We start from the raw sequence: 13,232 nt of genomic DNA, 5'->3' as shown, positions 1-13,232 counted from the left end.
TGGTTTGTTTACTAAATTACTATTCAGGAAAAAAAAAAAAAATTTACAAAATGCGAGTCTGTGCCATCTTAAAATGAAAACAGATTCTGTTCTACTGGAATGCAGAAAATTTGTCCAAGCTTCAACAACATTCAAGCTTATCTAATGTCTTCATGTTTTTTCAACATCTCTGTCCTCCACTGTATTTAAGATGGCAAGAAATCTAAACAGCACAAAGCAAAAAAATCTAACCAATCACACTTTGACAATTTTCTGAATTTCCAAATATGCTAAAACATACGCTACACAGATGAAAATCATGCTACTGCATTAAATAAGCCCTGTTCACTTGCAGTCTTTTTTTGTTGTCTTAAACAATTATATGGTTCACAGCACAATATAACTTCAGATAAAACCTCAGAAGTCATGCTCCCATGTGATAAGCCACGCTATGCACTCTAAGTGACAGGCGCTCTGGGAACTTAAATTAATCTATAATTTATGCCATTTTATGCTGACCTCTAACAGAAATGCTTTACTAGGAAAACCACATATTGTTTATTTTTGCAATGCACAGCCCCTGTATCTAGAGAACTGGTATATCCAGCCTACTTTGGTTCAGAGCTTCTCCAGAACATCAAGTGTATCATTTCAGCAATCCCAAAAATTAGGTGGACAAGATATGTAGCAGTCTTTCAAAATCCAAGCATGATGGCATATTGTTAAATTTATAGCATTCTCACTGTGCTAAATATATCACAAAACACTCTCATACAGTCTTCAATTGACTGGGATCTCAGATCCTAATTCATATTTTTAATGACTAACATAAGGCTTTGGCTTCCTAAAAAATTTAGTTTTCTTGAAATTTCAACCCAAAATCTTTTTGTCAGTTCAGTCTAACATGTAGAAACGCTCATCACAAGATGGATTCCACATGTAAATGGCTTCAAAATTGTTTTGAATCTTTGGACTTACACAGTCATGAGACATTTAATAAAGACTTTTATTAACAACACAAATATATGTCCTCAGTGGTGTCAATTTTGTAAGGTATACTGCTACAAAAAGCTTTTGTGAAGCAACAAACCCATTATTCCGTTTTCCAAAAATCAACTCATTTGAACAGGCTGTGATATTCTAAATACTTAAAACACTTCTATCCACTCTTTCCTAGCGAGTAATATTTTTCACTCCCAATAAATTGTTCAAACATTTAATTTCTGTTGAAGCTGAGTATCTGTAAGTCACTTTCTCAAGAATGCCCCATGGTCTTCTCAGCAAAATGTTTAAAGCATCCTTATGTTCTTGTCCCACATTTACTTGTGCTCAACAGTATTCACTTCCTTATCTCCTCTCACCAAGGCTTAACCAAAACCAACCAGTCTTTGGCTACATCTGTCATGCACTAGTTGCAGCCCTGTAGTCTTGTTCAAGTTACACCTGAATTACTCAATGCAGGTACAGCTTAATAACTTTGTCATGCGATTCAGCGCAGATTGTGAAAGTCCATCACAGAAGCTGAGTAAGTATTTGAGTGGAGTTTTTTGAGTTTACATACTAGATAGCTTAAAGCTGCAAAGACTGCAATGACAAAATACTTCTATTTGCCCATCTCCATGTTCAGCCTTCCTGATACAATATTTTAACACTGTACCTCTGACAGATTCTTAATTCTTCCATTGGACTTTCCCAAATAAATAAATCCTTCTCTGTCTTATTTACAGTTTCTTAAGTTGATCATTTTCCTTGTATAATGATGGACTTTAGTTAAGAGTCCCACTTCCTCCTACTTAAATACCTTCAGATTCAACTTTCTTAGAATCCAGTTTTCTCAGCCAGCTAAATTCAGTGAACCAAACACAACACTTAGTTTAGTCTCAGTATCTCATAGTAAAATTATTCTCAGATAATTCCTTTCTGGAAGTACTCATTTTTTACAGGATCTGTTGTAAGTGGAGGAACTACTGGCTGGGATTCAGATGAACAACTTCTACTAACTTTCTAACAACAATAATTTCCTTTACTGCGTACACCATGAGAAAAAGATTCTGCATGAGTAAAGACTGCATAATTTCCTTTTTTGCTTTGCCAACCATATGCAGTTGCATGTTTTCTCTGCTGAATTTGATCTCTTATATCCACCATCACAGGAAAAATATCTATCTGCTAACTATTTGGAGTGCTTCCAATAGCAAAATATATTTATCTTCTCAGGCTCCTCAATGAAATGTGGTCTCTGTGGGGCCTTTTGTGCAAAACCAGCAGCTTTGTGCCGAAAACTAGATCCACTACAGATGGTCGTTTCAGAGGTCTACACATTCAAGTAACAGCTATGGGACCATCCCACTTCAGGAACAGCAGGCCAACCCTATTGCGAGGGGAAACAAGGAAAGTTTGAAAAATGTTAGCGTGATTACTGCATATTGTTTACCTGTGGTCAAGGTGACTGAAGTCTTGCAAATTCAGCTCTCTGGTATCTTGTGTCAGATATATTGTATCAACATCCTGTTAAAAATACATAACAAAATACATCTTTACAGAACCGTTTGGTGTTTTTTTCCCCAAGTGCTATGATTTACCTGTTCTTTCATCATTTGTACAGTTAGCTGACAAGAGCTCAGAACAAGACATGTACTTACCCACTGTACTTCTTCTCTATAGGGAAATCCCAGCCAATCACAAACACAGGCATACATCTGTGAAAAGCCTCCTAAAAACAACCCAAGGGAATATTTAACATAATAGTAAAACAAACAAACATCTAAAAATACTTTAATACTTATACTTAAAGATCCAGTCTTTCAAACTCACTCCCTCTTTCTCTCAGAAGGGCGTCCATTGTACTGTTGAAACAAACTGAGGCTATCCTACCTTTGCCTGGTAGGCTGCAAGAAAGCTTAATATAGTGCCTTCACCTACCAATCAGAAGTCTGCTCCATACTAATTACACCTTACAACTAATTACACCTTTACAAGCTTCTGCCAGAAATAGAATTAAACTTCCTGACGTTGCATTTCCAGGCTTTTTATATTTGAGCCTTTAAATTCATACTTACCACAAGGTCCAAGTTCTGCCACTGTCTGACTGTCCCACAGGGCCTGGAGATTAGCCAGTCTTTCTGAAGGCTCCATAGTTACTTTTTTCAGAATCCTCCTAGAGGCAAAGGGAGAAAAAAAAAAAAAGAAATCATTCATGATTTTGAAAGTATTTTTAAACTCATAATTCATCTTTATTTCAGGTATGATTTTAAATGAGTACATAGAAGAATACAACTTTAATATTAATCTTTAATACAATTAACTTCTCTACCTAAAAGTCACACATGTCATGATGCAGCCCAGTAGCAGTAACGTTTATTTTTCTTTCTAATGATTAACCCTATAACTACTGGAGCAACTCAGCCAGTCTGTGGACAAGATCACTGAAGCCAAGGAGACTTGTGGCCCTCATCTAACACAAGGACATCCAAAATAGGGAGAGATATGCTATTATTGGTTACCCTGAAACCACTGCTGTTTATACATTGCTTTTATGCAGTAAAAGCACTATGGTGCAAAGAGCCACAGAGCATGCTGAGTAGCTACATGAGACCTCTAGGCTGTACTCTAGACACCCAGCTCCAGTCTGTAATTTGATAGTTTTCTTCCTCCCCCAGAAAGAAACACAATCCCTTCCTGCCCTTAAAGAAATGAAATCATCTGTTCTTCTGAATGACAAGACTGCTTCATAATCTGCAGAATTCCATAAAACAGCACAGAAGAATTAATAAGAGATATTAACAGGAGAAACTTCTTCCCCCCCTTCTTGCCTATTCTGGTCACATCATCCACACAAATCCCTAATATCTTCATTTTGGAGAGCTGTGCTATCTGATAAAAGAGCAAGATTTCTTTTCTGGGAAGCAAGGACTCCATACCGCTACCAAAAATGCTCCAGCAACGTTCTCAAGAAAGCCCAGAGAAAAAAATGTATAGAGCTCAAGGCCTTCACAGACACCCAAGAAGAACATGCAAGAGCCTTGCAACCCTCTTCACTCTACTCTTTCTGCCTGCATTTCTCATACCATTACTGATGTTTTATGTCAAATCTGCTCATAAATATTCACTTGTATGCATGCTTTTTGAAGGAAGAGCTCAATCTCCATTAAAGGCAGTTAGTAATACTGCCACAGAGTAAAACTGAGAGTAAAAATAAAAAAAGAAACTGCCACCCAGCGTTTATGAACGTATTTCCTACTCCACCTACACGAAAGGTGAATAATGAAGACTTGTACCCAAAATAAACCATACAAATTTAGGCTGACAATTCATATCTAATGTCTGTTATGAAAGTTCACTTATAAAAATCAACATGTCCAGGAAAACTCTTTTGCACAGTCCATTTTCTCTAATGTTGCTGAAAAACCAGGAGCTGAAAAGCACAATAGTAGAGCTGCCTGATCCGATCGAGAGTAATGAAGATGAGGCAAGGACAGAGAGAAGAAAGAAAATAAAATGAAGAAAAACTACTCAGAGGCACAAATACAAGAGAAAACCAAAAGGCAGGAACAATGAATAAAGAAGCAGCGCAATAAAGCTAGAAAGGGAGACACATGACCCAAGGAGCCATTTAAACCATGGGAAGTATATAACAAGACAGCCCAGAGCTCAGTTTTGAAGAACAAGACTCCCAAGCATGTGCATCATTTCACAAACGCTGAAAGTGAACACAACTTTTCCCTTCTCTCCCAACTCAGATTTTACTTCAGGATGGGGTGTGGGGGTGTGTGTGTGGTGAGTAATGGGACAGGACACAGAACAAAACAAAACAAAAAAGGAGTAAATAACAATAAACCCCAGAACCTAATCTATATTTTAAGTTGGAAAGGCAACAAGGCAAAATTAAAAGTTAATACTCCAAATGCCTGCATCGCCCTTCAAAACAAAAGATTCTTGCAACCCTACAGACCACGCATAGTCTACCTGTCCTCTGCCCTGCCTCCTGGTTCTGCCATACACCTGGACAAGCTCAGTGCTTGCCTCAAAGCGTTTCTCATATCCTCAGTGCATTTCTGAGGTCAGGGTGGGGAGACAAGTGGACAAGAAGTGGTAGCTTGTCACCATTTCTGCACAATCTATTCCCATTAGAGGTGCCCTAAAAGACACTTACACTGGTGAGAGTCCAGGGAATATCTTCCTGAGGCAGGTCCCAATGTGCGCCAGCACCTCGTTCACATCCTCCGAGGACGCCATCTTCATGGAGATGCTGCATTTCTCAGTTTCCATAATTAACTATAAATAAGATGGCATGAGGGCAAGAACTGGGTATCATATAATTCATGTCCATTTAAAAAGGAGAGCACACTGAATGCCAGCTGAATGCTTTGCATGCTGGTAGGATTCTGTTATTCTTTAAGACATGACACAGCAATGCTCCCAAGTAAAGTTTTTGAAAGTTGTTCTTGAATATAGAAGACCCCCGTACTCAAACTTTGCTTTTCCTAATGGTGCCCTGCTTCCCACAGGAATAAAATTTTCAAAGGATCCTGACCTCAGCTGACGCTTTGAAAACCAAGAACTTTTCACAGCATTGTCCTCTTTTGAAACACGTCCCAGAACACCAAGAGAAGTGAGCGCAGTCTGACAGGAAACTATTGAACAAGCAGGGCCTGCTTCCTCCAGCAAAAAGTAAAAGTCTTTAATGGCTCTGATCCTCTAGAAAAGCTCTAATGCTTTGATCTATAACATTTAAGAAAATGTTACATTAATATTTTGTCTCAGTTCAGATGAAGCAGCAACTCGGCTAACATATCTGTCCTGCTGTCTGGTAGATATGGGCTTCAGTGAGGGGGGGGGGAAATAAAGCCTTTTGCAACCCATCTCTGTTTACATATTGAATGTTCAGAAACAAACCAGATTGCAGTATGACTGACAGATCAGGTCTGCTGCTGCTTTTGGCTGCACCACAGTAAGCAATGTATTCTCCAGTGTGAATGTTTAGCACAGCCCAAGTCATGAACTCTTTTAGATGAGGAGCTGTGCATACACAGTAAAAAGGTAGTATTAGGAATAAATAAGAAGCACAGACAGATAGTAAAAGAGGGGACACTGCATAGTATCCTACAGAAGATAATTTTTTTATTGAAACTGGTTCCCAGTTCATGTCTAGGGTTATCATCAGGATAATCCTCAAAGAGGTTGTATTATCGCAAAAGCACACCGGGAGTCTTCACACCTTTTCCCACCAATTCAACTCCTTTCTGAACCTGTTGCCGTGATGAACAAGTGGGCAAGTTACTACTGGTTTTCATCACCATCGATATTAACATTTCCCTACGTAACTCTGTCCATTTGTTCACTTATCTTACAGCGGGAAGCTCTTCACAGCTTTCTGCCAGATGCCTAGCACAAGACTACGTCCTTCAGGTATCACAGATTTAACACTGTTTGCAGGAAAATTGCAACAATACCATTTGCCCCATAAGCAATAATCCAGGATTCTGCCTGCCTTCAGCTGTAAGCCTTACACATTTAAAACACAAATGAATGTGAACATGCAAAACCTTAAAAAATATTTTAGAAAAATGGTATGCTAAGTGAGGCTGCTGAAAATCCCTTGTAAGCCCTGCTACAACAGTGATCGTCTATGCCTCCAGGAATAATTAGCATTAACTAAATGGCATTTTAATACCTTAAATAAATAAAGCCACAAAACCACATAGAATTTATTAAATGTCGCCCCATTAAAATAGTAAGCATCTGGACCTACACCCCCGCCCCGCCCCCCCAGGAAGCCTTCAAAAGCCAGATTAAAAAGACGACATGTTAAAAACAATGAGAGATTTTCACAGTTCAAATAAAGTGTCACGCACTCCTATTTTTAAAAACCTCTTTAAAAGCCAAACACACATGAAACACATGAAGACTGATACAATCGAACTGTCAAATCTTGTCAACACGTTCATCTTATGAATTAAAAACTTATTAAAGGCATTCTTCTTTTCAGCACCTTCTCTTTGACATTCACTTTTTTTTGAGCATGTAACTTGCTGTCAAATGTATTTTGCGTGGTGCACAGTAATGGCACCGAGAATAGCTGGAAGCAAACCATTTCTGCCTGCAGTGTAAGCAGTAGCTTTTGGCTTCACCATAAAGGTAAACACCACAGAAGCCATTCAGTCTTGTGTGGTGATGATAATACACCAGCCTCCATTGTTTTATCTTCTCTGAGAAAAATACTCACTTACAAGAAAAATGAAAACTTGTACCACATTGAACTAGAAAAAAAAAAAAATCACTTCTTATCATCATCCCACCTGCACAACACGTTGCTAAAATTGATTCTTTAAATTCTTATCATTACTAAGATTTGAAAGCAGCATTAATGTAAGCATGCAAATGTCAGTGTGCTCACTGCATGGGGACACCTGCATATTAGAGTATTACCTCCTTGACTGGAACAGATTTAGCAATGAGTAAACATGTATCTTTTATCTAGAATACACTTACCTGCCCCGGTTTATTGGAAGTTACTCCTTGGATTTCCAAGTAGCTGAAAGTTAGTTCTAACTGTAGATAAAAAAGAAAACGCCACATTAGTGCAATCTTCTTATTTTAAAGAGTACTTACGCTTTTCAATAAGGTTAAGAAAACCTTGAGAAAGGCTACTATTATTATTCTACATCGATTTCTGTAATCAACACTAAGTATTTGTTAGTATCCTATCTGATTGCTTTTTCCAGTAAAAGAACACTTAACATTCACTTGTTGCAGGTTCAAATGGTTATTAGAAGTTACAGGAATACCACACGTTGGACCCTTTGCTATAAGCATATAAGCTTATAATAAAGTTTTTAACAAAATTTTACTATAAAAGCATTGTTTATACAACACCCTACTGATACGTACTCTTGTGACTGAATAACCATTAATTACAATATTTACAGCATCACAATTATTCTTTCATCAGTTACACTGATCACAGATGTGAAAAATTTTACTGCACAGAAGCTGAAGGGACATGCACACACAAACTTTTATAGATACATATATAAATAAAAATACCATATATAAATAGACATATAGATATATAAAGGCTTGAGACTACTTTAGCACGTCTGTAAGTATGAGAGGAAGTCAGACATTTGTTTGCCTGAGTGGGTTATCTGGACAATGGGATAGGCAGGGAAGAAGGGTGAATATACTGAACTCAAATGGAAACTTAGAAGAAGGCAGGGAAGTCCTCTTCTCCAAGGACAAATCTAGAGCTACAGGGAGTGTGCTAAGATCTGAATTCACGGCTACGGAGACAAATGATTTGACATGCGAGTATGCAGAAAGAAACAAACCTCCTTGACTGAATCATAACTACAGGGCAAGAAATTAGCACCGTCATTTCCTTTTACTTATCATTAAAACCATTGTAACTGAGCAGTCTGTTGGAATTGCAGTTTCCTGTACTTTATCTTATCCTAGGTTCACAGTCAGGTGCTCCCAGGCTAACTGGCAAACACCATAATACTCTATTTCTGTATTTGTGGTAATTTTTTTAAAAGACAACCCTGAACAACTCTTGGGGTGCTCAGAACCCAGACGCAGCTCTCAAGTCTCTCTGCAAAGGCTGCAACAGCACATTGGGAAGTTGGGATGGAGGTACCAGTTTCCAGCCATAAGAACCAGCTAAAATTTTTTCAGAAAGTAGCAAGATAGTAGGGAATGCTCCTAAACACCAAGATCTCACTGCCAAATCTGTAAGTAGGCATGAACATTGTTAGCAGAGGATCAAGCTGCCCAAAAAAATGTGATTAAAATAGTTATGATTTAGAATGCACTAAAATTTAGAGGTGTTTAATGAAAAAGATGACCTTTTTTAAGCATTTAGCTACATTAGGCACTCACAGCTGCAGAGATTGAAGATGTTATTACTGTCTGTTTTTCTTTGTTGCCTATTTTCTGAATCTTTTTCCCTTCAGTTGCCCCTCATGATTTGACAGCATCAGAAGATGTAAGCACTCCTCAGCTATATCTGTGCAAAGTTCACCTACCACCAAAGGCCTAACTTAGTGACCAAATTTTAGTTTTTGAGGAGTCTTCATGTGCTTCATTTCACTTATTCTGCTGCAGGGGCAGCATCCACAGCTAACAGGCAGTTTCAGACCACAGGGGTGCCATCACATCTGCTTATGAAGTGAGCGTGTGGAGAGAACAGGGGCAGAAGCAGCAGAATCAGCACAAGCATCTTCCCAGTCCTACACCGACACCTTGCATTTTTCCAAAGGCAAGATGTTCACTTCTCTTCAGGCCTCTTCATTGCCTAATTTCTAAACTAAGACTGGCAATCTTTTGTGATGACAGGACATGTCCTCAGGCCAGAAAGAAAGAAAAAAAAAATATATATATCCATAGAAGCTTTTGGTTTGGGCTACTGCAATAAGCTAGACTACACGCATAGAAGTGAAAGGCTCTTTTTCTCCAGTGCTAGTCAAATTAAACATATGAGACTAGCTAACATTTGCTTACCCAAATCACAATAAAATTTTAGGAAAAATTTCTGTGACTGAAATCCTTCTTTTTTGGTAAATTATCTACCTACCAGATTAGCAAAAGCAGAACCTTCAAAGTACTGTACATGTGCAAACATATATTTATACATATATATATATATATGTACACATCATCAAAAATTCTTTTTTACTCCTGATAAAAGTTTACACAGATCCAGAGTCAAGAATCCAATCCGCAAAAGTCAACTTGACTGGAATTAACAAATACCAGGAAACGTGGCAGTATCTCCATAGTTACCTTTGGTTCATTCTTCTACTTAAAAACATGGATTTTTACAGTCCTTGATTTTCAGCAAAAATACAGCACACGTTCTAAACATCATCTACCTCAAACTATGAAATAATTTTTTAAAAGTTTAAAAAGCATAACCTAATTTATTACATGAAATTATGTTTTTTAAAAATCTTCTTAAAAGGCTACGAGTGCCTCTCATTTAGGGACCCTTCAGTTACCAAGACAGTTAATTTCACAGTCCCTATTTTTTCAATCAAAACCTAATGAAAACTGGCACTAGAAATATGATCACAAACCTGAATTACCCTCCCACAAATATTTCATACACTTATCTGTGGGCTTGATGACACATCCAACATTTACTAATGTTGTAAGTACATTTTATACAGACTGTAGCAAGAATGAGTAGGCTTTCAGTACTGCCCTTCCTATCAAACCGTCTACATTAGCGGATATGAACTGATTGGACCTGCGTGTAAAGTTAGGTGCTGGCCACTGTAATATCCTTGCTCTAAGGATAATCAAGTGAATTGATGTTTTAGTTAATCAACCTTCACTCCTTTTAACTTTGATTCTCGTTCAGCAGATACATCTCAACAGCACTGTTTAAGGAAAAGTGAAGTTTGAAATCAGACGTTGTAGTAACAGTCACTCAGAACCGGCCATCTCTCAGCATACTCAGTGTTATGAGAGGTCACTGGAAGGATAAAGTGTCTGCTGCATGTTCTCAGCTGTCTTGCTTATGGCATGCCAGTAATATGGAAGTTCTTGGGCTTAGCTTTTGAAAATACAACAGTTTAGAAAATTCAGTAAGTTTCACTAAACCTGCTAGAAAAGAAAGGCACTTTCAACCAACCTAATTGTTCAGATATACAAAGTTTAATTTTGACATAAATCATGAGCAGTTTCTGCTGATAAGCTTTCTTTTATTTGTTAGCACTAAGCTCACACTTTTGTTAGTACAGATTCCCATGAAAACAGAAACAAGGTTTTCAACTATGTAATCTATTCAATAAAAGGAATTTCGAAAGGTATCTTTAATGGTAAATTAGAAGTACAGCTATTCTTTAGTACTCCAAACCCTAGCCTTCAAGAGATTTTTGATGAATTACAATGCCTTTGCTATTATTTAACAAGATCACCATCACTACCTGTCCATCATACTGCCACTGAACTGATGTCTAAGCTGTTCATCAACGGGCTTTATGTTTCCATGAAACCAGTCATCAAATTCTGTCTTAAAAAACCCTGGCTGAAAACTGCAGCAATCCAAAATCCAACAGATAGCCAACAGGAGACATCTGTGCTGCAGGGACAGGGTGATTTGCTGAGGGAAGCAAATTTCAGCAGAAATTCAAGCTAGAGTCATCCTACCGGTCAAGTCAACATCTTCAAATCATAGGTAAGGATGGTCACATTTACCAGTGACCATACCTGAAAATCTGGTTATTCCATTTATCGATCCTTTGTTTTCTATAAAACATATATACACAGACATACACACACTTAGATACCCACACTTAAAACACAACAAAATAGAACATATGCCAAATTCCTATTCACTGAGTCCAAGCTGGACAAAAGATGTTCTTCCACATCAGTCATTTTCATTCACATGGAAATTATCTTTCTCTGCTACAACAATCATTACGAATTGTCACAGGAATAGAAGAATAATTCACCAGCTTTAGGCAAGGCAGGTCAGCAAGATGCTTTTCAAAACAAACCACAGAAATTCATCAGTAAACAGCAGAGTTTAATAAAGCTCAACATTATTTGTGTCTCCAAATCAGATATATTCCTGTTTGACACTACAAACACGAGAGGGAATAATGCCATTAGCTTGTTCGGATATAAACTGTCCTACTACAAAGATCATCAGGCTCATATCACAGCTCTTCAAGTTAGTATTTCCAACATAATTCTTCACCCACCTGCATTTCTAGAAGTTAAAATCCATCTGAAATGGTAACTATATATTCTGACAAATTATTTAAGACAGACACTAATGGAAGCACCGTTTTATCTCAATACCACCAAACATACCATTCCTCAGTTGTTATTATTTTTTAAACAGATGCGTAAGTATAATTAAAGTATGCTAAGTTTATGCAACTTACATTTCTATCTACAAAACCAGTATTTATAGAAACACAGTGATTTACCTTGCTGGGAATCCGAGATGTTAAAAGAAACGCCCGACATGATGCCAACACCTATTGGGAAAAAACAAGAAAAGAACAGCATTTGTAAGAAATTTTTAATTTATCAGGAGTATTATTGAAGCTTCTTTTCCAGGAAAGTCTTGAAACCAGAGGGAAAAGACCTCTAGCAGAGTGAGTGTTGATTCCCTTTGCTGTCATACACGGAAGGAAGGGGAACTGGGCTCAGATCCAGTAGAGCACGGTGATGAGACTGCTGCAATCTGATCAACTGTAAGCTAGTTAGTTCAGCATCAAACTCAGAAATTTATTTCCTCAATCTCTCAAGAACGTTTAATAGGAATCTTAGTGACATTTTAAAAAGCGGCAAGGATAAGAAGCCCTACCAGGAAAATACGATATACTTAAATATAACAAAAATACACAAGACAAGCATATTATTAGTAATACCAGACCATAAGCAAACATATTTTTTTTGGACTTACTCAGTGCATTTCTAGAGTAATAATACAAAGATTTCTCATTGACAACACCTGTATTTCTTCTCCAGCAAGGACAATGGAAAAATGCAATTAGATAAGCGAGACCAGTGACTGGTGAGAAAGCACAATGAAACAAGTATTTCAGAAGTTACTACCAATCAAAATGTAATGATATATAAAAGTTACACTCCAATCTCCAGTAGCACATCCCACGCACAGATTTTACGCTTTGCAAAAGGGATGACTCATTTTGCAAAACTAAAGTATTGCTTTTTGATCTATCTGCCTACAGAATTAGCTGCATCTTTTTCCAGACAAAAAACTGAGATGAACTTATATTGAACATCTGGATCAAAACGCCATAGCACATGCAAAGCTTTTCACACAGCTGGGACCTTCTGAACCCAGTTCTGCTTGGCAGGTATCTATCTCCAGGTGAGCAGGTTGACACAAAACGTGTTCCTCATTCAGAGAGGGAGAACGAGCCTGAGAAGGTAGCCCAGCATCCAGCTTTGAACGCTATTCAAACACTTTGGAGATTGGATTTCAGCTTTAGTACCTCAGCTAAACCACATCTTGCTAAAACCTAAGAGTACAAATGCTGTACTAGTGTTGGATATCAGCAGACTATTTCAGGGTTGATGTGACCAGACCTGGTGCTCCAATTATCACTGATGCAGAGCCAGACAATTGTGGAATAGTAACCACTGCCTCCTGGAAGGCTCACCTCTTCACGGAGGCCCATTATGCTAACTGGCACACCACTGCTGCCACTTGGCTGGCATGTCCAGGCCGCGTCAGACAGACCTGCCTGGTCCCCTTGCACTCA

The 13,232-nt window shown here is 38.0% G+C and overlaps 1 protein-coding gene across 4 annotated transcripts in view; it reads right to left on the bottom strand.

Annotated features, from left to right (window-relative positions):
• CARMIL1 (capping protein regulator and myosin 1 linker 1) overlaps positions 1-13,232 on the bottom strand; it is a 238,815-nt gene that overhangs the window by 146,747 nt on the left and 78,836 nt on the right. For all 4 annotated transcript variants that reach the window (XM_056331333.1, XM_056331334.1, XM_056331336.1 and 1 more), the window contains 6 exons: positions 11,925-11,975; positions 7,471-7,530; positions 5,132-5,253; positions 3,039-3,136; positions 2,622-2,692; positions 2,414-2,487 (listed from right to left, as the gene is read on the bottom strand). In XM_056331333.1, coding sequence (XP_056187308.1) covers positions 2,414-2,487; positions 2,622-2,692; positions 3,039-3,136; positions 5,132-5,253; positions 7,471-7,530; positions 11,925-11,975 — 476 coding nt within the window. The remainder of the gene's footprint in view (positions 1-2,413; positions 2,488-2,621; positions 2,693-3,038; positions 3,137-5,131; positions 5,254-7,470; positions 7,531-11,924; positions 11,976-13,232) is intronic.

The sequence above is a fragment of the Falco biarmicus genome, chromosome 3, assembly GCF_023638135.1.
Source record: "Falco biarmicus isolate bFalBia1 chromosome 3, bFalBia1.pri, whole genome shotgun sequence".
Lineage (NCBI taxonomy): Eukaryota > Metazoa > Chordata > Aves > Falconiformes > Falconidae > Falco > Falco biarmicus.
Note: the sequence above shows the minus strand (reverse complement) of the source record. Positions and strands in the feature narration are given on the sequence as shown.